The sequence below is a fragment of the Idiotropiscis lumnitzeri genome, chromosome 2 (assembly GCF_059441095.1).
Source record: "Idiotropiscis lumnitzeri isolate Australia: NSW breed Sydney's pygmy pipehorse chromosome 2, RoL_Ilum_1.0, whole genome shotgun sequence".
Classification (NCBI taxonomy): domain Eukaryota; kingdom Metazoa; phylum Chordata; class Actinopteri; order Syngnathiformes; family Syngnathidae; genus Idiotropiscis; species Idiotropiscis lumnitzeri.
This window is the reverse complement of record NC_142392.1, coordinates 7,939,683-7,961,606: the sequence shown is the minus strand read 5'-3', so window position 1 is coordinate 7,961,606 and position 21,924 is coordinate 7,939,683. Positions and strand designations below refer to the sequence as shown.

At 44.0% G+C, this 21,924-nt stretch overlaps 6 protein-coding genes across 14 annotated transcripts; 2 read left to right on the top strand and 4 right to left on the bottom strand.

The window, feature by feature from the left end:
* The first annotated feature begins 205 nt into the window (after window positions 1-205).
* On the top strand, window positions 206-1,983 carry LOC148341586 (uncharacterized). Its single transcript, XM_088288424.1, has 2 exons — window positions 206-264; window positions 401-1,983. The coding sequence occupies exon 2, from the start codon at window positions 484-486 to the stop codon at window positions 1,609-1,611; it is 1,128 nt and encodes a 375-aa protein (XP_088144550.1). The 5' UTR covers window positions 206-264; window positions 401-483; the 3' UTR covers window positions 1,612-1,983.
* Window positions 1,984-2,171: 188 nt separating this feature from the next.
* On the bottom strand, window positions 2,172-4,694 carry apex1 (apurinic/apyrimidinic endodeoxyribonuclease 1). Of its 2 annotated transcripts, none has more exons than XM_088289095.1 (5): window positions 4,475-4,694; window positions 3,623-3,757; window positions 3,371-3,537; window positions 3,095-3,287; window positions 2,172-3,013 (listed from the first exon to the last, which is right to left on the bottom strand). In XM_088289095.1, exons 2-5 carry the CDS (start codon window positions 3,681-3,683, stop codon window positions 2,499-2,501), a joined length of 936 nt encoding a protein of 311 aa, XP_088145221.1. In that variant the 5' UTR covers window positions 3,684-3,757; window positions 4,475-4,694; the 3' UTR covers window positions 2,172-2,498. The 2 variants fall into 2 exon arrangements, with proteins under 2 accessions (XP_088145221.1, XP_088145220.1); XM_088289094.1 differs by having other exon boundaries at window positions 4,469-4,692.
* A 132-nt stretch (window positions 4,695-4,826) lies between these two features.
* On the top strand, window positions 4,827-19,276 carry osgep (O-sialoglycoprotein endopeptidase). Of its 8 annotated transcripts, XR_015842402.1 has the most exons (19): window positions 5,012-5,482; window positions 5,576-5,695; window positions 5,770-5,945; window positions 6,036-6,131; window positions 6,197-6,246; window positions 6,617-6,695; window positions 6,769-6,834; window positions 6,931-7,021; window positions 7,100-7,175; window positions 7,385-7,483; window positions 7,571-7,677; window positions 9,193-11,461; window positions 13,511-13,603; window positions 14,786-14,901; window positions 14,999-15,428; window positions 16,269-16,676; window positions 18,441-18,495; window positions 18,579-18,642; window positions 18,760-19,276. XR_015842402.1 is itself a non-coding variant. In XM_088289093.1 (12 exons), exons 2-12 carry the CDS (start codon window positions 5,368-5,370, stop codon window positions 7,608-7,610), a joined length of 1,008 nt encoding a protein of 335 aa, XP_088145219.1. In that variant the 5' UTR covers window positions 4,827-4,884; window positions 5,363-5,367; the 3' UTR covers window positions 7,611-8,463. The 8 variants fall into 8 exon arrangements, 3 of the variants coding, with proteins under 3 accessions (XP_088145219.1, XP_088145218.1, XP_088145216.1); XR_015842398.1 differs by lacking the exons at window positions 16,269-16,676; window positions 18,441-18,495; window positions 18,579-18,642; window positions 18,760-19,276 and adding an exon at window positions 15,958-16,185; XR_015842400.1 differs by lacking the exons at window positions 9,193-11,461; window positions 16,269-16,676; window positions 18,441-18,495; window positions 18,579-18,642; window positions 18,760-19,276 and adding an exon at window positions 15,958-16,185.
* Window positions 8,025-11,033, bottom strand: LOC148341584 (uncharacterized). Its single transcript, XM_088289096.1, has 4 exons — window positions 10,870-11,033; window positions 9,308-10,090; window positions 9,173-9,205; window positions 8,025-8,785 (listed from the first exon to the last, which is right to left on the bottom strand). Exons 1-4 carry the CDS (start codon window positions 10,883-10,885, stop codon window positions 8,736-8,738), a joined length of 882 nt encoding a protein of 293 aa, XP_088145222.1. The 5' UTR covers window positions 10,886-11,033; the 3' UTR covers window positions 8,025-8,735.
* On the bottom strand, window positions 11,795-17,037 carry LOC148341583 (centrosomal protein of 83 kDa-like). The gene is given in 16 exon segments (XM_088289097.1): window positions 11,795-12,473; window positions 12,539-12,719; window positions 12,814-12,917; window positions 13,426-13,446; window positions 13,448-13,547; window positions 13,742-13,899; window positions 14,009-14,084; window positions 14,290-14,439; window positions 14,511-14,655; window positions 14,746-14,860; window positions 14,957-15,088; window positions 15,290-15,541; window positions 15,622-15,753; window positions 15,960-16,052; window positions 16,230-16,368; window positions 16,442-17,037. Coding segments are annotated over 16 exon segments (2,214 nt in total). The 5' UTR covers window positions 16,756-17,037; the 3' UTR covers window positions 11,795-12,371.
* Window positions 16,491-21,903, bottom strand: LOC148341581 (centrosomal protein of 83 kDa-like). The gene is made up of 16 exons (XM_088289098.1): window positions 21,776-21,903; window positions 21,509-21,647; window positions 20,702-20,794; window positions 20,397-20,528; window positions 20,050-20,301; window positions 19,852-19,983; window positions 19,609-19,723; window positions 19,374-19,518; window positions 19,114-19,263; window positions 18,929-19,004; window positions 18,724-18,854; window positions 18,516-18,612; window positions 18,346-18,449; window positions 18,022-18,172; window positions 17,773-17,931; window positions 16,491-16,639 (listed from the first exon to the last, which is right to left on the bottom strand). Exons 1-15 carry the CDS (start codon window positions 21,901-21,903, stop codon window positions 17,800-17,802), a joined length of 1,977 nt encoding a protein of 658 aa, XP_088145224.1. The 3' UTR covers window positions 16,491-16,639; window positions 17,773-17,799.
* Between the last annotated feature and the right edge of the window lie 21 nt (window positions 21,904-21,924).

Here is a 21,924-nt window from a genome sequence, read left to right as displayed (position 1 = left end):
AGAGAGAGAGAGAGAGAGAGAGAGAGAGAGAGAGAGAGAGAGAGAGAGAGAGAGAGAGAGAGAGAGAGATTGATTGATTGATTGATTGATTTTTTTTTGTTTTAAATATACATTAAAAAAAGGCAACTTTTAAATTCCTGTAGCATAGTAGATGAGTGCGGAGGTTTGAGTACCCATGGTGTGTTAAGCACCTCTTTCCTCTCTCAAGCAGTTCAGAGCATTCATACTGGTCACCCTGCGTCCCAACGAAGGATGCTGATGAAAGTGAGTGTTTCATTAACTTAAGTTTTTCATGCATCACTTTTCCCGTATTTGATTTTCCAGCCTTATTAATTGGAATTCACACACACATTTCATCTACAGTCGAACGTATGTGTATTTTTGTCGGCTTGTGTGGCAGATGCGACTTCGACGGCTTTCCATCATTCTGAGACACAGCAATTGCGGCAGCACGTGGGGTGTGTTCACTCGGACCATAACAAGATGGCCGCCGCTGTCCAAGAGCGTCGTTTCAACTGCCAGGACTGTAGCAAGAGCTTCAAGTTCCTGTCCTTGCTCAAATCGCACCAGCGCATCCACACAGGTGAGCAGCCATTCCTCTGCGCTCAGTGCGGACGACGTTTCTCCTTCAAGCAGTCTCTGGAGAGACACAAGCGGACGCATAAATCCGGATGCAGGTACGAGTGCGCCGTATGTGGGGAGGTCTCCAAGTCCTTCGCCGCTCAGAAGTCGCACATGAGCGCCCACACGGACAACGGCCAGTTCGCGTGCTCCTCGTGCAGCCGCAAGTTCGCGTGGAAGTCGGCGCTAGTGAGGCACCTCAAAACGCACGGCGAGAATGCCGACAAGCCGCAGAGTTCACTTCAGTGCCCTCGGTGCGAGCTGAGCTTCCGCCGCGCCAGCTCCCTCACCAGGCACCTGCGCTCTCACCAGGAGGAGCGAGCGTACACCTGCAGCTGCGGCAAGAGCTTCGCCTACCAGACGGCGCTCACCGCCCACCGGCGCACCCACCAAAAAGAGCGGCCGCACGTTTGCGCGCAGTGCGGCAAGGGCTTCCTCTTCAAGGGCGGCCTGGTCAACCACATGAAGGTCCACTCCGAGGAGATGCCCTTCATGTGTTCCTTCTGCGGGAAGTGTTTCAAGAGGGAACGCAACATGAAGAAGCACGAGCGCTGCCACACCAGGGAGAACGTCTACAGCTGCTCGCAATGCGACAAGAGTTTCGTGTACAAGGCCACGCTGATCCGACATGAGCTGACGCACTCGGGCGAGAGGCCGTACCTCTGCTCCGACTGCGGGAAAGGATTCTTCTCGCACAGCGAGCTGCTCAAGCACGAGCGCTTCCACACAGGCCACAAGCCCTTCCAGTGCCCGCATTGCGGGAAAAAGTTCACCCAGTCGTGCTACCTGACCGTTCACCTTCGCTACCACACGGGCGTGCGGCCGTACTCCTGCGGCGAGTGCGACAAGAGCTTCTTGAGCGCCACCCGCCTGAAACGACACAAGCAAACGCACACGGGAGAGAAGCCCTTCCGCTGCGGCGACTGTGGCAAAACGTTCAAGCAGTTGCATCACCTCAAAATGCATCACCGGACTCATAAGATCACGTGAAGCTCTTCTGTACCTGTTGGAAATCCAAAATGGCATTTGCAAGGAGGACATTTGTGTTGGTTGCGGGTTCAACCCCCTCCAGCGTTGAAATAATCTTGTGAAGATGCAGAAGATGAAAATGTCAAGATTATATCCGCATTGCGAAATTATATCATTATAATCCCTCCCCAAAAAATAAAAGTACCCACATCACATCATTTTTTTGTATTTTGATGCAAATAATTCAGTCAAACTGTCATGTTGCGGTAGAAATTACCGTGCAAATTTACATTTTCCGTCATATATCTTTGAGCCTTCTTACAAGTGCCTCGTAATTCGTCTTTTTTTCCGCCCAGGGCTTCATTTTTGTCTTCTGCATTTTTTTTCACATCTATGTAGCATGTTTTGTGTTTTATTTTGAATCAATTTGGGATTTAAGCTGTAAATGTTCCAAAATGTGGGTAAAGTGAAATAAATTCAGCTGTCAAGTTTTTCTGTTTTCGGTTCATCCTAAAATTTCACCCTAAAGCCAATAGGCTTAAATTTGCAAATCAGTTTTTACGGTGTAAGAATGATCCGAATTTGCTCTCGAAATCAGATTTTTATTAGTGTGATACAAGATGACAAAATACAAAACTTTTTCCATTTGTGATGGAAGGACAACTTTCAAAAGATTTTGTGACATAGCTTTTTTTGAGAACAGCAGAACGGACGAGGGGCCATAGTGGTCTTTTATCGGAATAGCTTAAGAGCATTTGGAGAGGATACTTAGTGTTGCATCTTTTTTGAGCAACCACGTAGGAGTTGAGTTTTTATAGCTTGGGTTTGGCTGACAAACAGGAAAAAAAAAAAGGCCTAAGGAACATTTCTAAACTTTGCACCTAAACTATTGAGTGTGCATGAGGAGGTTACGCAGCAATGTGCAGTGTGATAGGGCAGTGGTCGCTCCCCATAGCTTTGTTGCGGATCTTGCTATCGCACAAAGCGGGCACCAAGGAGGACGACAGCACAAAGTAATCGAGCCGCCAGCCCACGTTCTTCGACCTGGAATTCATCATGTAGGTCCAGAAGGTATACGCGTTGGCTTGCTCGGGGTAGAGCTCGCGGAAGCTGTCGACGAAACCGGCCTCCAGCAGCTGGCCGAAGCCCTCGCGCTCCTCCGGGGTGAAGCCGGCGCTTTTCTTGTTCCCTTTTGGGTTCTTCAGGTCGATCTCCCGGTGGGCCACGTTGAGGTCGCCGCACAGCACGAGGGGCTTCTGCATGTCCAGCTCGCTCAGGTACGCGCGGAAATCCACATCCCAGGTTTTGCGGTAATCTAAGCGCACTAGGCCTCGGCCGGCGTTGGGCACGTAGGCCGTCACCAGGTAGAAGGTGGGGAACTCGGCGGTGATGACGCGGCCTTCCTTGTCGTGTTCCTCTTTACCTGAGCGATGGAGCGGATCCCTTTTAAGAAAAGCCAACTTTCCGCCTCTATGATCAAGGTAATTCTTCAATTAGCACTCACCGATGCCGTACGTCACTTTGGTGGGCTCCGTTTTGCAGAGCATGGCCACGCCGCTGTAGCCCTCCTTGTCGTCCGACACGCACCAGTACTTGTGAGGATACTCGGGCATGGATGTGATGTCAGCGGGCAGGTCTTTCTCAGCGCACTTGGTCTCCTGCAGGCACAGGACATCTGGATTCTCCTCCCGCACCCACTGGAAGGGACCAACACAGCTGTCAAGGGTGGAGGAATTAAAAAAAAAATAATAATCTGTCTGGATTTTCAGGGTCAACTCACATCAAGGCCGTTTTTCTTCACCCACGCTCTCAACCCGTCCACGTTCCAGGAAGTGATTTTCATAGTGGCGTCGCGTCCATCTTTGCTGGTCGTTTTATCTGGAGGGTCTTCGTACAAAATGGGGGCTTCTGGTTCTTTAGTTTTCTTCGCTTTCTTAGGAGTACTTTCTGCAAAATTGGGCATGATGGCAGCAAGTATTGTGAAGAGAATGGATTTCGGGAAAAAGTCCGTTTTGTGTATCCGGTTGCTAACCTGAGGCGGCTTCATTGTCCCCTTCTGCTGTCGCCTCCTGTGCCTTCTTTCCTCGCTTCATGATTGAACTTGCTCGAACGGCAGAAAACAGACTTTGCAGACACGCAGCACGCACACGCCACAGAACAAGTGCCGCTGGGAAAGTAACGTTAGAAATAAATAAATCACATTTTCACACTAGTCGCCACGAGTTCCCAAAACTGGAACGTGCTCATGATGCTATCAGTTTATTCTTTACGCAGCTCAGAGATAATACCGATTGCAATATTGTTTGTTCTATTTCTTCCGTTCGCAATGCTTGCGAAACACAAGGTTTGGAAATGTGACTAAATATCAGTTTATTATTGCAGTTGCTATTCCTAATGCTTGGGGGGGGAAGGCACGTGTTTAACAACACTCCGCTATTATGCAAATTGTCATTAATTTAAACTGAGATTCCTAAACGGATTATTATAACCATTTTACAGCAGGATTTGGTCATTCTTACTTACAAGTGTATCGAATATTTTAGGTAGTGGCTACTGTATAGAGGGTTAATAAAGTAAAATACTCCTGAAAGCAAGTTGCTAAATTCAACCATTTAAAGAAATCAATTGTAAGTGATCACCATGAATTAGCATGTTAGCAATCCCATCTATGGAGTTGCACAATGGGTGATGCTAACGTTAGCTTTTCATTGTAACAAAGACAGCGGCTGGAGGCCTCCTCAAAAAGAAGCCATTGAGATTCTTCGCCTGATAATTTAGCTTCCGTCGGATCACACCGCGATCAAATGCTGCAAGTTTAAATATTCTCATACGAGACCACAAACAAATATTGATTTCTACGATATGCAAATATGCTTACTCTTACTACTTTAAGCAGGATGCAAAGTCCCGGACACGCCGCTCACTCAGAGACCAGGTGACACCCCCCCAACATTCATCCAAAACCAGACGAATGGAACTATAACGTGGAGGCGGCTAATGCTATAGTAATGTGGTTATTATGACGTTAATAAAAACCCAAACTACCGTTCAAAACATACTAAAGTGGTGAATGTTTTATTCTGTGGGGTGTATGCGCAATAAAAGTTTTTACATCGGTATATTTTTTTTATACATATTAAACTTTATCGCAATTACGTCGCGCATGCGCATATGGACATAAAGCTTACTATTTTCCCACGTGCTGCTCCAGTTTGGCCACCTCCTCAATGCCTGATAGAAATAACAGAAACGATTTAATTTTACATGTTTAAAAATAAACGCACAAATGCGATTGTAAGTACGATCATATTTACTAAGCAATTGTAAAACGTTATTGGGGAAAACATTAATTAATAGCTAAGCGTCTATTGAAACTTGACAGTCAGGCGAATTATTTATTCCGTGTTGGGGTCCTCGGGACGTCACATTGACGAGTTGAGGAAGTGAAAATATATATTTATAAAGAATAGAACCAAAATTGGACTAATGTGTGTTTATATAAGAGCTTAATGTGAGCAAATTGGTGGCTGGGTATTCATACAAAGTTTCCTGTGTAACAAAATAAGCTACTTGGCATTCGGTTGTGGCATATTACCTACACGGCTAGCTGTAAAGAATGCTAACGTTTTGACTCAATCTGGGAAAGTGGACTCTTTTTTTTGTTTGTTTGCTGTTTGAATCCAGACAACGTGCTATAAAAACAGCAGTGCCACTAATTATACTTCGCATTCTCATTGCAGACAATTTATTTTTCCTTTAAATGTGTGTTTAGCCGCAATGACTGTAGTAATTGGATTTGAGGGCAGTGCCAATAAGATTGGTATTGGGATCATCAGGGATGGAGAAGTACTTTCCAACCCAAGACGGACCTACATTACACCTCCTGGAGAAGGCAAGACCTTTTTTTTTTTTTTTCATACGACACTATAAGACCATCATTACACTTGCTGAATGTATAGCATTTTTATGTTTTTCCCCTAAACAGGCTTCCAGCCCAGTGATACAGCCAGACATCACCGCTCTGTTATACTCACTGTCTTAAAGGAGGCTCTGGAGCAAGCAGGGATAAAACCTTCTGACATAGACTGTGTGGCGTATACTAAAGGTTGTTCAGGATGTTGATGTTATTGTGAATAGGTTTGTGTTATTCATATATTTATTGGTTTGTCTTCTTACCAGGTCCTGGCATGGGTGCTCCATTGGTCGTAGTGGCTCTGGTGGCTCGCACAGTCGCCCAGTTGTGGGGCAAGCCCCTTGTCGGTGTCAACCACTGCATTGGCCACATTGAGATGGGCCGACTCATTACTAAATCCAACAACCCCACCGTTCTTTATGTCAGCGGCGGTAACACGCAAGTAGGTGGCAGGATTTTGTCTTACTGCGATATGGTTTCAACAAATCTGTTGAATAATTGATGAACATTTGTGCGTTCCATTCCTGTTAAGGTCATTGCATACTCTGAGCGGCGCTACAGAATATTTGGGGAGACCATCGACATTGCGGTTGGGAACTGTTTGGACAGATTTGCTAGAGTTATCAAGGTGTGTTTTATGTTCATTTAATTTGGAGTTTGCTGTAGTTACGAATGAATTGATTTTCTGTGCAGATTTCAAATGATCCCAGTCCAGGCTACAACATTGAACAGCTGGCCAAAAAGTAAGTGGTAGCAAAAATGACCCTTTGTCAATTAAATTTTTGCGGTTCATTTTAAATGCATTTATTTTGATAATGCTCTGTTTGCACAGAAAAAAAAAGGTGAAACATTCCTTTCAGAAATCTAGTTTGCATTATTACGCAATACTTAGTGACTTTTTATTTATCTTGCGCTTGACAATTGTCATTTTAAAAAAAAATAAAACTTATACAAACTAAAGTGGCGCATTTTCGAAAACTAACAACCCTGCTATAGAAACCAATTCAAACAGAATGAAAAGAAAACAACCAAATCCCAAACTTTTATAACTCTGCAAACACTTTTTTTTTTTTATGCTTCTTAACTTTGCTTACTTTTTATTTTATTATGCAGAGGCTCACAGTATGTGGAGCTGCCATTTACTGTAAAAGGAATGGATGTGTCATTTTCTGGGATACTCTCTTACATTGAGGTGAGTGTTTACACGTATTCATTTTAAAAGATCACTGAGTAAATGAGTCACTTTTGTTATGTTGTTATAATAGGAAGCTGCTAATAAAATGCTTGGATCTGGTCAGTGCACGGCCGAGGACTTGTGCTTCTCCCTTCAGGTTAAAATGACTAATTCCTAATCAATGTCATTAAATATTCTACATGTATTATTTACATGAATGTATGCCAGGACATAATTGTGTTTATTTCTCCAGGAGACTGTGTTCTCAATGCTGGTGGAAATCACAGAGCGGGCCATGGCTCACTGCGGCTCCCAAGAAGTTCTCATCGTCGGCGGTGTTGGCTGTACGTACGTCAGGAACAGAACATACCCTTTAGCTGACACTAAAAAAACAAATTCAAGTTTTAACATTGAATGTGCAGGTAACCTGCGTCTACAGGAGATGATGGGGATCATGTGCAAGGAAAGAGGAGCCAAACTATTTGCCACAGATGAAAGGTCTTGTCCTTACAAATTTCATGCAAATTCAGTTTTGATTACAACAACTGTAGGGGGAGCCCCGTGGTTTATAATACATTCCCCTCTTCGACATTTAACAGACGTACTACTCAGCCTTAAAATATTTTTTTGCTGGGTCATATCCGCTAAACATGTCAAACAAGCTTACCCAATATAAAAATCACAAATTAAATAGTACCATTCTGTAGATTCTGTATCGACAACGGCGCCATGATCGCTCAAGCCGGCTGGGAAATGTTTCGATCCGGACACGTGACCGAGCTGGAGGACTCGTGGATCACACAAAGGTAGCACACACACACACACACACACGTTTCTCCAATTTTCTAGCCTCTAGTGTTTTTCTACATTTGTGACCATTGTTTGTGCTACAGGTACAGAACAGATGAAGTGGAGGTGACCTGGAGAAACTGATGGGCAGCAGAGTTCCACACTGGCGCTTAAAAAGGGGAAAGTTTGACTTTGTCCCATGACATTTAAAGTAAGCACCTTGATACAATGCGGAGTCCTTCGAACAGGCACGTCCCAGCTCTTCTCTCAGGTAGCTTTTGATATATTTCACGTGTGACAAGTTGTATGGAGGGCAAGTGAGGGCAGTCCTCGAGTGTGGGGAGGAAGCAGTTGGCTTTTCCTGATTGGACCACACTTGACCTTCTGCACACTTGAGGCCCACTGTCCAGAAAATGTGTTGAAACATCATTGGGACACTATTATACTTCAAATGTATTCTCAGTTTCTTCCAAGGTTTGTTTTTCCCCCTATACAATTGTGGTAAAAATATCAAATACATTCACGGCCATCCCGAGTCACTAATTTCCAACAAGCAGCTGCTAGGCAAGTTTATTCACTTTTATTAAGCAATACTGTTCACGTACATTCCTCCTCCAGTGTAATTTTTCCAAATTATTTTTCAAAAATCAACAGTGAACACTGAGCTCCCTTATGAATTCATGAGCAACATTCACCCGATTAGAAAGCGAATAAGAAACAGAACAAACGGGGGGGACAGCATTAAGATCTGACAGGGCTAAAGGGGGAAATTCTACTGTGCCTTTGAATACACCCCTTTGTAAACCGGAGACAATAACAGTAAAACTCGAGCAGGTATAAGACTCCTCACATAGATTTGGGGAGGGAGTGGAAAAAAAAAAAAAAAATACGGCCATCGCGAATAACAAATTCTTCTTTAACAAAGTGCTTGATTGACCACACGCTTTACATGGGACACCGTTTGTTAAAACTGCAACTTTATAAAAAAAAAAAAAAAGGGGGGGGGTGCGTCTGATTACTTAAGGCAGACTTTTTAATAAGGCTATTAAAAAAAAAAAAAAGTCCATTGCTGTAAGATCTCAAAAAGGAGTTAGTCCAAAGTGTCTCAGTGTGGCTTTGCATGAAGACATCGTCCTGAGTGCAGCGTGTGAAAGGGGACTCCAAGAATCGTCCATCATTAGGTGTCTTAATGTGCATGAAGACGCGTGTTGATTGTGTGTATGTGTGTCTTTGTGTCGGTCTGGATGCGCTTTGGGGTTTCATGTGCTGCTAGGCCGGGTGCTCCTGGAAGTCCTTGTACCACACAACTCTTTTGGGATCTGTAAAGAAACAGATTAGAGGGAAAAAAAGTAGCATGAACCTCCTCTTTTAAATTTTAGCTAAGTCCACAAAGACCATCTCTATATTTAAAAAAAAAAAAAACTGATAGTTTCATCCCTCTCACATGCTTTAAATATTAACCCTTTAAGTGTTCGAATGAAAAAAAAATAAGCTTAAAATACATAAAAATTTTGTTTGAGTCTAATAAGGGCTGAAAGGTGCATAGTCTACTGCAGCCCTCCTTTCCCACATCCAAGGGCATTGCAGCAAGTATACTGTTATCTCTCAGCAATTTTTTTTAAACATACACTTTGGGTTGTGTGAACATTTAATGGGGTTGGGTTTATTGTCGTGTTGTGATCAACTTAACATTAAAGTCGACATACCTTTTTTCTGTTTGTTACAGATTGCGTTCCATTCTGTAGAGAACCCAAGAAAAAAAAAAAAAAGAAGTTTACAATAAAATATAATCTAGCACGTTAATTCTTTTTCTTCAGAAACAGCAAGTTCAATTCTATTACCTCTATTGTGGAAGTTCAGAGCCTCCACAAGGTGGCGACAGCTGAGTAGCAGCTCCCCGTTGTGCTTGTCCAGCTCAGTGTGTGTAGCCGGGGCGGTGGAGGTAGTGAAGGGTCGGGGGATTTCTTCAGGCGGCTGGATTGCGAGTGGCTGTACTACTGGCGCTTGTGTGTCTGTGGGTTGAAGTGTGGGAGAGTTGGCGGCGGCAGCAGCGGTATGAGGGTTGGCGCCCTCCGAGACGGGCCTGGTCTCGCTGATGAAACTGAGCCCCCATTGGTTCTGGAGCAGAACGCCGATTGCAGGGCGGTCGTCCTCCAGAATGCTGCTCGCCGTTTTGGCCTTCACCTTGGAGGCGTAGCTAACGGCCGGCTGCAGCTTGGCGGGGCTGTCTTGCACTGGGAAGGCAGGCGGGGGCTTGAGCAGCGACAAACTGTCCTCCACCCACCTCTCCTTCTGGTTCACCTTTTGCGAGCGGTTGAGCCCCTTCTGGCTGACCTCTCGACGAAGGCTTCGCCCTTTGTGCTGTAGGCCCTTGCGCTCCTTTTCCCTGCGGAAGCCGAAGGTGTGCACGTGGCTCGGTCCGTTCAGGTCGGAGTCAGGGGAGAGATGACGGGGCTCCCCTCCGGAGATGCAGCCTCCTCCTCCCCCTCCCCCGCCGCAGTTGCCGGAACCGGGTGACAGGCGGCGGTTTCGGATGTGTGGCTCCGGGTTGGTGGTTGCGACGAGGACTGCTGGGTCGCACAAGGTATCAGATTCGCACACAGTGTTACTGGCTTCCCATGTACCTGAAAGAATTCATACAAGCCATTTATTTACTGCTCAGAGCTAAAATTAAACTTCTAGTACTGCAAGTACCACTTTCTAGTACCAAGGTGCCCACCCCCTAAAAAAAAAGTACATCAGGTTTAGACAAGGATAAAGTGTACCCATACCTTGGATTGTATTTCTAGGAATAGAATTTTGACAAGTCTTGATTACATATTGTGATTGCGATTATTCAGTCCACCATTTTAAGAAAATAAACGCCACATCCATAGAGACCTCCCGTCGATGTAAACGGGTGATGTCACCCACTGGAGCTTTGGAAAGGAAAAACGAGTGAGGTCATAACAGATTTAACGGTAAAACAACTGGCCAGGTTCCAAGCCAAGCTCCACTTAAAAAAAAAAAAAGTTTTAACCAAACGGGTTAAGTATACCCCAACCGAACATTCGAGAACTCCACGTGAAAAAGTAGCAGGTTGAGACGACGCCGCTTTTGCTAATCTCCAAGACAAGACCCTGTTAGCAAACCTTTTATTAGCAGCGTCACGATATGAAGAAACACGCAACGTTCTGAACACCGAATGGCGTCTAAGATCGAGTTTCGATCGGCCAAGATTTTTCCACCAAAGAAATTAAAGCGTGCGCTAAGCTAGCCACGCTCGTCAAAGTTTCGTAACCCATTCAATGCAAAGCGGGGACGACCCAGCCAGTTAGCGGAGCTAGCCATGTCGGCGAGCGTCCAAAATAACGCATCGAATGACTTCGGTCCTTGAAATATATCGACGAGTAACCGTACAAACCTCTCTTGATATGCATGTCTTTTCGTCGAAAGTGTCGTTGAGCTTGGACCGTTGAGTTAACTTTTGTTTATCGCGTCGGGATAACGTCGGCTCGCCTGGATGAGTCTCACTCGTTCGCTGCCTTGCCTGCCACCACTAGGAAACGACACTACAATGTGGGTGGGACAGGAAGTGCGCCTTTAAATAAACGCTCCGGCGGGAAACTCAGAAGCGAGCCAAGAGGAAAACGAAACGAGCGCACACGTGACAAGCACGTCTGCATGCTGCGGACCTCACGTCATGGCTTTTACGTCATTAGAAAGACTACAAGTTTTTAGTAGGGTTCTACGCTTTTGTGAAGCACTGAAACGCTTTGATGTCCCGTCCACCTTATTGGGTGGTATCACTTTTGGCAGCATCTCATGAATGAAGTATCTTGCAATACTTGTACTCTTTGGGATGTATTAGGCTGAAGCAAATTTCTTCTTCTCTGATCAACGTAGACACTGTCAGTGCGCCCTCTTGTGGACATCCAGAGATGGGCATTTTGGGCATTTCGTCCCTGGGACAGAACGGTCTGTTGGTCCGCCATTTTGGGGGCGTGGGACACAGGGTGAGTTTTGTAAAAAGGACGCATTAATTAAGGCCAGAAGTGGGTATTTGCCCCCCCCCCATTAAGGATTGTAAATAGCATTTAAAGTGCATGTTTTGTGTTAATTATATTTCTTCAAGCCATAATGTACTATTTCTCTATTTGCGAGTCCGCCGTGGCGAGTCGACAAATGACTTACAACTCGTCATGGAATGAGAATGCTCAAAAACTATAACTAGGCAAGAGAACCTATAAATAAAGGGAAGTAATGAAATTTGATTTTCTCAGCCCCAAAACACAAACACGTGTCTTTCGGTAATAGGATACTTTATCACATTTGGACCCGGATTTTAAAAGGTAGCAAAATGACTTATTTTATTTAAGTTTCAAGATGAAAATACAGCTTGACATTTGTTTTCCGGAAGTCTAACAGTTTGATTTTCAATTTTTCTTTTTAAAACAAAATAAAAAATAGCATGAGATGTTTTGATACATGCCCTTTTTTTTTTTTTTGTCATCGTTAATCCCGACCGACCATGAGGTCTACCGAATACTTTGGGCAAATACATTTCTATGAAAATGTGCGACGTGAGGACTTAAGTTTTAAAAGAGACAACACAACATACAAACAAGTTAAACACAAGTCATGTACCACAATACCATCAGTGACTTAAACACAAGTGCTATTAAAAATAAAAAGTCCACTTTTTCTGTCCATTATTGCAGCATAATGCTAGCCAATGAATCGCTTGCATTGTCAAGTGTGGGATGATCTTAACAAGATAAAAGATATAAACTGCATTGGGCAACGATGATAAAATTCAAGTACATAATGGTAGTCAAGAGTGTAAACTGGAAAAAAATAAACCTGAGTAACTTGAATTCTAAAGCTAAAATGGAAACACAGAGTCGAGAATTTTTTTTTTGCCATTCATCCACACCCGTCCAGTTCTTCACGTTGCTGCTGCTGCGCTCTTTCCAACTCATCCAGCCTCTCACGAAGCAGGACCATCTCCCCGCGCTCCTCCTCTTCCTTAACACACACGCGCAGCTCTTATTGTGTCCCATGATGCCAAACATGTCCACATGGCTACTTACCGGTACATTAGATGCCGCGTCCATGACGACTAATGGGTTGTGTGTGGAAGTGAGGATGGCGGGACCAAAACTAAAGGCGCCCTGGTCGCCCAGCAGGAGGCGCCCGAAGTCGTTGTGTCGCCGCTGCAGCTCTCGCATCCATCTGCGAAGCTGCGCGTGCTCCTCGGAGTGAAGTGGTCGCCTGGAAATGAAGCTTCTTCTATGACCACTGTGCCAAAATTATGTCGCTCCATCTATTTCTTTTTTAAATTAATTGTCATCAATATGAGACTGACTTGTTGGCTGCTGCGGCTTCCAGTTTCAGCTCTTCCATTTGAGCCTTCAACAGATGAATTTTATTCTGCAGGCTCTTCTCTTTGTTCTCCGTCTGATTTCTTCTCTAAATAATAACACGGCGAGATACACTACAGATTATCGTGTGGCTATAAAAAGTCTACACACCCCCTGATCAAATATCTCTCTCTCTCTCTCTCTCTCTCCTCTCTCTCTCTCTCTCTCTCTCTCTCTCTCTCTCTCTCTCTCTCTATCTCTCTCTCCTCTCTCTCTCTCTCTCTCTCTCTCTCTCTCTCTCTCTCTCTCTCTCTCTCTCTCTCTCTCTCTCTCTCTCTCTCTCATCTCTCTCTCTCTCTCTCTCTCTCTCTCTCTCTCTCTCTCTCTCTCTCTCTCTCTCTCTCTCTCTCTCTCTCTCTCTCTCTCTCTCTCTCTCTCTCTCTCTCTCTCTCTCTCTCTCTCTGAAAGCTGAATTGTATTTGCAACCTACAACATCTGCAACTTAATTAAAATTTAATAGATAAAAATATTTTTACTAGTAGGGTTTTCTCCACACGTCACACTCCAACAGTGGGGTTTATTTTTACACGCACGCACGCAATTCAAGGTTATGCTACCTTCTTTTGGGTGACGGCCACGTCGTTTCATTTTGTCTTTGAGCTGGGAGTATTTCTCATCCAGCGCGGCTTCTCGCTCTTGCAGCTCGTGTTTCTCCTCCAGCCACTTGATTTGACTTTCCCTCCACCCGCCTGCCAGAGGAACAACACACGGACGCAAGAGTTCTACACCACAGCGGTAAATTGGCTAAATTGCCAAAGTTTTTCTTGGGTCAAGTGTATCTCGTTTTACTGTGGGCGATTACACATTGATAGCATTTCAATTGATTTCAATGGGGGGAAAAAAATATATAAATCAAGGTGAGGTTTAAAGTACCGCTCAGCCTCATGTTGGCTCCTCTCAGCTTGTGTTCGGGTAACCCTCAACTCCTCCCTCACTCCGTCTACTTTGGCTTTCAGACGCATGTTTGCTTCCATCAGCTCAGCTTCAGACCGTGACAGGGTCCCCAGATCTGCACACAGCTCCTCATTTTTCTATCAAAAGAGAAAAACACAATCAGTTCAATGTACGGTCGAACCCCCGAGTCGCAGTTGCATCGCAATGTCGGATTGAATCTTTTGCCATGACGAGTGCTTGTCCTACCTGCTTCAAGTTTGACACTGCTTCTCTTTGTCTCTCCAGCTCCTCCAGCTGGGCGCTTTGTTGCTTGAATCTAATTCTGAAAGACAAAAAAAAGAACAATGTTTGTGTCAGAAAGCTTAAAAACTGACCAGAAAAAAACGCTTGAAAGCTAAAGTGAATTCATTCCAAAGCTCTGAGGCTTAGTGATTGATACAATCGAGTAAATGGCTTGAATGATCATTTTAGCCTTTTTCACCGCTATTGTCGTATCATATCCTAATATCGAACGAAGCCAGACTGACTTCATGCTCTGCAGTTCTTTGCGCACAGACTCTTCTCCACTTTTGGCCAAGCTGAGTTGCTCTTCCCACTCTTCTCTGTGGGCTTGGTCTTTGGTGTCCTGCAGCGCCCTCTGCTGTTCCAACTCAGCAAGGCGGTGCTCCAACTCCATCCTGGCGGCACAAAGATCCCAACAATTCGAAGCAAGGGACTTTCTAGCTTTACTATTATTCTCTCGTCTTACTTTTCCTCATGTAAAACTGTTGATTTGTAGATTTCCTCATCACGAGCCGATTGCACCTTCCTGGCCACCTGCCTCTCTTTTTCCACGACAACTTCTTTATGTCGCTCCACAGTGTGCTTCAGCACCTCCACGTCCGTCTGCAGGCCTGGAAAATACAACATAAGGATTTTTAAAACCTTTCAGTAGCAGATATTGGCAAATGTTTTTTTTTATTATTTAAGTTTATGAACATGACCTTCCAGTTGCCCTTTCAGAGTGTCTCTCTCTCTTTCCAGCTCGCCTTTGGAGCGGGTACACTCCAGTTTGATGCCGGCCGCCTCCATCTTGTGAGAATGCGACAGGCTTTCAATCTGTCGACAACAGACAGGAGGGCCGCGAAACACATGTGACGGTACTTTTAGTACATTCACAATTTCAAACTTGCGTGCAGCACTCTGACAGTTTACCTGCCCTCTAAGAGAGTTGACTTGCTTCTCGGCTTTGTGCAGTTGTCCAGTCAGCTGACCGTTCAGCTCGTGGCTCAGCCGCAATTCGCTCTCCATCCGCTCCAGCCGCGAGCGCAAAGATTGACGCTCAGCCTGTGACAACGTTTTGGATGGGGAACAACTCTCGCTTATGTATCGCACATGCAGTGATGGGAAGTAACGCAGTGCTAATATGTCAAATTTGGCTTTCTGGATTTGAAAATTGATATAAAGCTGTACTGCTGACGTGTTTTGTATTCCAGCGTGTCATGGTGAAGATAAATAAGAATCCTTGGGGGATTTTGCATGGCTGACCTCCAGAGATTTTAGAGCAGACTGAAATTCCGTCAGCTGTCGACTCTGAACACGCTGAATATTCTCCGCCTGCTGCTCCGAGTGGTCCTTCTGGGCCAGCATCTCGGCCACCTCTGCCTGCAGACCCTTCAAGCGCAAGGTGAGCTGCGTTTTCTCCCTCAGCAGAGCCTCCACTTGTTTCCTGTCGTGCTGTGAGTCTGCATTCTGGAACTGGGCCGTCAGGTTCTCCTTGTCTTTGTCCAGATGAGCAATCTACCCGTGGAAAAAAAAAAAAAACGGAGATTTGTGCCGGAAAGTTATTGTGCGACCCTGACAGAAATGCAGCCGCTCACCTCGGCCTCATAGCGTAGTCTCTGCTCCTGCACGACACGAGCGTGTTCCTCCTTTTGGTGCTCAAACTGGGCATTGAGCACGGTGTAGGAATAGCGCAGCTTGTTGAACTCTGACCTGTACTTCTCTGCTTCCTACACACAAACCTTTATTAGAAATGCCTCGTTTAAATTGAAAACTCACAACTCCCTGCCAAGCAATAAAACACTAATTTCTTCCACCCTATTATCAAAGAAAACTTGCATGCACATAATTTAAGAGTTTTATTATCCTACAAATGCATACATTTGCATTTTAAATAAAATAACGGCTTTTGAACTTATTTGCGTTCAACACAGACCTCTTCCAGTCTGGCAAAGCGCTCTCGAACTGGACCGTCCATCTCCTGTTGCACCTGAGCTCTGAGCAACTCCAAACGCTGAGGGGTCATCACCTGGTGTGTTTGACAAAGAAAGTAGCTGTTATACTTTTCAATGTCAGTCAGAAAATTACCGGAAACAAACATTTCAGTCCATTTTATAATAAATTGCTTGTGGGGGAAAAAATAAAAATCGAGCAAAGCAGTATTTCCTCATGAGATCTTTTTGCTTTATGAGCTTTATCAGTTTACCTGCAGTCGGAGCTCCTCCAACTCCCTGTTTTTTTCCAGAATTTCTCTTGTGCGCTCAGCTAACTGCAGTTGGAGCCTCTCGAGTTGAGACTGAAGATGCCTTACTTCCTCTTGTACCTGGATGAACTCATCCTGCAAGCTGAGAATTATTTTTTTTTTTTATGTTAGATGCAGACTGAAACTACACACCATTGTGTTAGATTAACATGTACCTGGTGTGTTCCGCCTTAAGAGTCTCGTAGTTGCCTCGATGAAGTTCACACTTGGTCCTCTCATCAATGAGCATTTTCTGAAGTTCCATCTCAGCCCCAGCAGACAAACCCAGCATAGATGGAGACGTTCCCACGCCGGGCCCCAGGCTCGCCCCGAGCGGAAATGACTGCTTGATGGCCGGGGACGTCATGTCACCTCTGTAATAAAAGTCAGGAGAGGACAAAAGTGTCTGAGGTAGGCCAGTGTCTGAATCCAAAAGCTGCTTGGTCAATAATAACAATACAGCTCGAGCGAAAAGAGGACCCCGAGTCATGTTGGTGTGGCGTTTGAAGAGTGTCTGTCTTTGTTGTCAGTCTCCATGGCAGCTATGCCAAGAGTCAGGCTATTATTTGATACAATCACAGCCTCTTAGCTGTCAGGACGAGGCTGTTAATCAACCTCAAGTGATTAGTTAGCTCCCTTGCTTGGCTGCAGCATTTGTTGTAGAGACGAGACGGGTCTGGGGCTACTGATTACAGCGATACAAATCATTTGATTGCAAACATAATTTTCCAATTAATTTAAACTATCTCTATGGAAATTGCATTCAAATGTAATATATGTCAACACAGGCAAGATAAGTGCCTTGCGATTGGTTTCAGCTTCCTGTTATCCGAATGTGAACAAGCAACAGAAAAAAAGGTGCATCGACACAGAAACTATTCAGACACTGCAAGTAATGTTGCTGTAATACAGTTTGTTGTGTTGACGCGGCACTGGAAAGTACAAAAAAAAAAAGCTTACGTTTAGTATTCAAATATCGCGGGTTGTGTCCCGCCACTCATAAACAGTATCCACGCAGCCTCCTTCCACAACTACACACATTTTTTACATTTAATCTGAAATCGGTATTTAATGTTTTAAATATACAAAAAAAAAACACTTCTGAACAGTTTCTCGCAAGATCGCTGCACCCGAGCTAAGTCGATCACTTGTTTGCGCATATTTATAAGACGAACATTTTCGCGTCCGATCAAAACTAAATCATTACTTACAACGGCAATTCCTCGTCGAAAAGGACACATGAGCGCTTATAATTATTTTTTTCATAGTTGTCCGAAAGTCGTTTCGATAGCTTTTTTTTTTTTTTTAGCTAACTAGCTAGCGCATTTGAAAACTACAAACAAGAGGATTGTGGGAAATGTGTTCTCTGTGAGCCTTATGGTCAAAACAATACAATAGTGCCATCTTGTGGATTGTACGAACGTTGCAATGGCAACATTTTCCACAACGTTTTTAATATTTCTCAATTCAAAATCAATATTTTCTTGCCAAAGTATTATCTACTAACTTGGACAGGTGGGATTGTTGAAAAGCATCATAGAGAGCCCTTGTCCTGCTCCTTCTGCTCCAAACATCCCAGTTCTTCCATTTGCTGCTGCTGGACTTTTTCCAGGTCAGCCAACCTCTGACGCAGTAAAGTTATTTCTCTCTGCTCCTCCTCCTCTTCCTGAACAAATAATCATAATCAGGAAGTGAATGCGATATTAAAAAGAGCAAACCGGCATAGATATTGCATAACATGGCTCGTGAGACATACTTGCACATTGGAAAGCATCATCTCAGACCCGAGGAAGAAGGCGGGGCGGGTCGCAGAGGTGATTTGGGCCGTGCCGACGCTGAAAGTACCGTTGTTGCACAACAGGAGACGTCGGAATTCGTTGTGCCGCTGCTGATAGTCCATCAACCTTCTGGGGAAGTGTAAGCACCAATCAGATTACTGCATGGATGCTGCACAAATAATGATGTGCTTATTTTAAATATTGCAAGATAGATACTCGATAACATACTTTTTGGGAGGAAAAACTCTTTCATACCCTGATAGAATTTTTTTTAAATAAAAATAAGGACCTCACAGACTCACTTGTTGGCTGAAGCTCCATCCTGTTTAAGCTCATCTATTTGTTTCTTCAACAGTTGGATTGTATTATACAAGCTTTGCTCTTTTTTCTCCTCCAGGTCTCGCCGCTACACAACACAACACAAGAAAGTGTCAAAATGTTCTCACCACAAGGTTAAGAATAAACGGAGCACCTTCTTTTCTGCCAACACTGCCCGCTGCAGTTTGTCTTTGAGCTGGGAATATTTATCCTCCAGCTTGGCCTCTCGCTCCTTACTGTCCTCCATCATCCTGGGGGAGGAACAAGAACAGAGAATGGGGGTAAGAAAACGCTACAATGACGGATTTAAACTCCAATGTAATGTCATGCTCTTTCGTTTGCCGACACGCTGGCGGGTGCACCTCTCTGTCCCGCGACGGATGTTCTCCTCCCTCAAGCTATCCAGTTTTTCCCTCAGACGATCGTTTGCTTCCATCAGCTCGGCTTCGGACCGTGACAGCGTCCCCAGGTGGACGCAGAGTTCCTGATTTTTCTGTCAAAAGGGAAGTAAAAAAAAAAAAATATATTTTTTTTTTCAGTTGGGCTTTCAGTGGGCTGCCTACCCACCTCCTTTATGTCAATCAACTCCGCTTTTTGTCTCTCCAGCGCCTCCAGTTGAGCACCTTGCTGCTTTAACTTGCTTCTGACGAGACATAATATTTGACACTCAGTCAAGTTTAGAGGTCAATTTCATGGCTCGAAATGTATAAATGCGCTTGAGGATGATGTGGAGTTAAAAAAAAAAAAACAACTTTAGGCCTTGAAGCTCTTTACGGAGAGATTCCTCTCTTTTTTGGACAATCCGAAGTTGGTCCTGCCATTCGTCTTTTTGGCCTTGCATGTTTATAGCCTGCATCGCTTTGTGTTGTTCAAATTCTATCAGACGTTGCTCCAACACCAGCCTGGCACGAACAAAACAAACAAACAAAAAAAAAAAAAAAACCATGAGCAATTTTAGAAACGTAATTATTATTTTTTTTTTTTTTTAAGAAAATCGCTTGACTTTTCTCACTTTTCCTCAAGCAACTTAGTTGTCTTGTACATTTCCTCATCACAGACAGACTTGAATTTCCTGACCATCTCCATCTCTTTCTCGACAAGAACTTGATTGTGTCTCTCCAGCATTTCCTTCAGTACCACCACCTCCGTCTGCAGACCTGATCAGACACAATTAAAACAACATCCTGTATGTTAGTTGCTGAAATAAATGCAACATTTCCATGACAACGAAAGGGAAAGAAACCTACTTTCCTTCTGCCCCCTCAGCGAATCGCACTCCCTCTCCACTTCGCCTTTGGAGCGGGTGAACTCCAGTTTGACGTTGTCCACATCGGTTTTGTTTGATAGCTTCAAGCTTTCGATCTGGCAATCCATCAAATGGACATCACAAATACTGGCTTGTGTGATCGTGTTGAGCGCCCTCTGCTGCTCAAAGTATGTAATGACAACATGCTGCTTCCTTTTCCATGTCGTTTTGAGTTACATCTTACCTGGCAGGTGAGGGAGTTCACTTCTCTTTTAGTTTTGTGCAGCTGTCCAGTGAGCTGGTTATTCTGCTCCTGGCCTAGATGAAGTTCGCCCCCCATGCGCTCCAGTCGCAGCGACATGGACTGGCGCTCCAACTGCAATCCGCTTCCATTAAAGCCAACCGTGATCAAAGCAAACTGCCCGGATGCTGGCGGCCTCACCTCGAGTGACTTCACCATATTCTGGGATTCCGTAAGCTGTCTGTTTTGAGAGAGCTGAATGTTCTCCACCTGCTGGTCTGAGTTGTCCTTCTTTGCTTGCAGCTCGTCCACCTCCGCCTGCAGACCCTTCAGCCACATGGTGAGCTGCGTTTTCTCCTTGAGCAGAACCTCCACTTGCTTCCTTTCGTGCAACGGATCCACGTTCTTGTACTGGGCCACCAGATTCTCCTTCTCTTTCTTCAGATGAGCAATCTAACAAGCCAGGTATTCCTAGACTTTTTTACATCATTTACAACCATCTCAAAATGAGACACTTTGCGATCCAGTCAGGCACAGTAGCGCCTCACCTCCACCTCGAAGCGCATCTTCTGCCCCTCCAGTACACCGGCATGTTCCTCCTTTTGGTGTTCAAATTGGGAATTGAGCACAGTGTAGGCGTAGCGCAGCTTGTTGAACTCAGACCGGTACTTCTCTGCCTCCTACACACCACACGTCAGTGAGAAGACGAGAACATGGGCAAATAAGTTTCAATGTCATTGGTCTTGCCAAATTCCTGATTTACAGATAAAAAAGATTCTAAAAAAAAAAAAAACTATCATAAAAAGACATTATTGATTTATGTAGTTGTGTCGACGCTGTGTACAGAGTCGACCTCTTCCAATTTGTTGAAACGGTCTCTGACTGGAGCCTCTAATTCCTGCTGCACTTTAGCCCTGAGCAACTCCAGACGCTTTGGAGTCATCACCTGCAATATGTAACAGATTTTTACAGAAATTCATTGCAGATGCAATTACACAATAGATAGTAGATAAACTGTTGGGGGGGGGGGGGGTCAATATGATCAAAATTAATATAGCAATTAGGGCTGCTTGATAATGACAAAAATATTGATCACAATTAATTTAGTACTAATTGAAATCCCGATTATTCAAACAATTATTTTTTGAGGTACAAAACAAAAAAAATGTATACTGGAAAACATATTTAAAACATTAAATGTAATTATTTATGAATAAAAAGGGTCAAATGTATACATTTCAGTATGGTTTCCTCATATTAAAGTGCATTGGAATTTACTTGCTATACACTTATAAATTACCGTAGAACGGTTGCAACATTTGAATAAACAATTTCAGTCGAGCGCTCAAATTTTGAACTCAATTAGACTCACTATAGTATTAAACATTGTAAAATAACTCCCATTTTAACAACGTTTTATATGTATAATAAATACTGTATATAATAGTTATTTATGATTATGCCAATTTTGTAATCGTTGAGTGTAATAATCGTAAATGAATTACGATTAATTGCACAGCCCTAGCAGCACTTTCTCTTCTTGACACAACTTATCTCTACTTGTCTACAATGACTCCTTTGAGGGTGTTTACGCTTTTTTTTAGAGGACATTTCTTTTGAAGAATCTTTGCTGTGTATTTTTTTTTTAAGTTCTATTTACCTGCAGTCGAAGCTCCTCCATCTCCCTATTTTTGTCCAGCAGTTCTTTTGACCGCTCAGCCAACTGTGACTGGAGTTTATCCTGCTGGTCATGGAGACGTTTCACTTCCCCCTGTATTTGTGATAGCTCATCCTGTAAACTAAATATATATATATATATATATATATATATAAATCATTAATTTTCATTAGTGCAAACCAGTGGTTGTGGTTCTTGAGCCTGCAAACCTAGCCTGGTTTAAATACTCATGTTAGATGGAAGGAGTACCTGGAATGTTCTATCTTGAGAACATTGTAATTTGATTTATAGGTTTCACACTTCCTTTGAAAGTCAGCCAGCATGTGGTGAAGCTCCATCCCAGTCCCAGGTATCGTTGGCAGGTTAGAGGAGTCCATCTCGTCCCACCTGATAGAAAA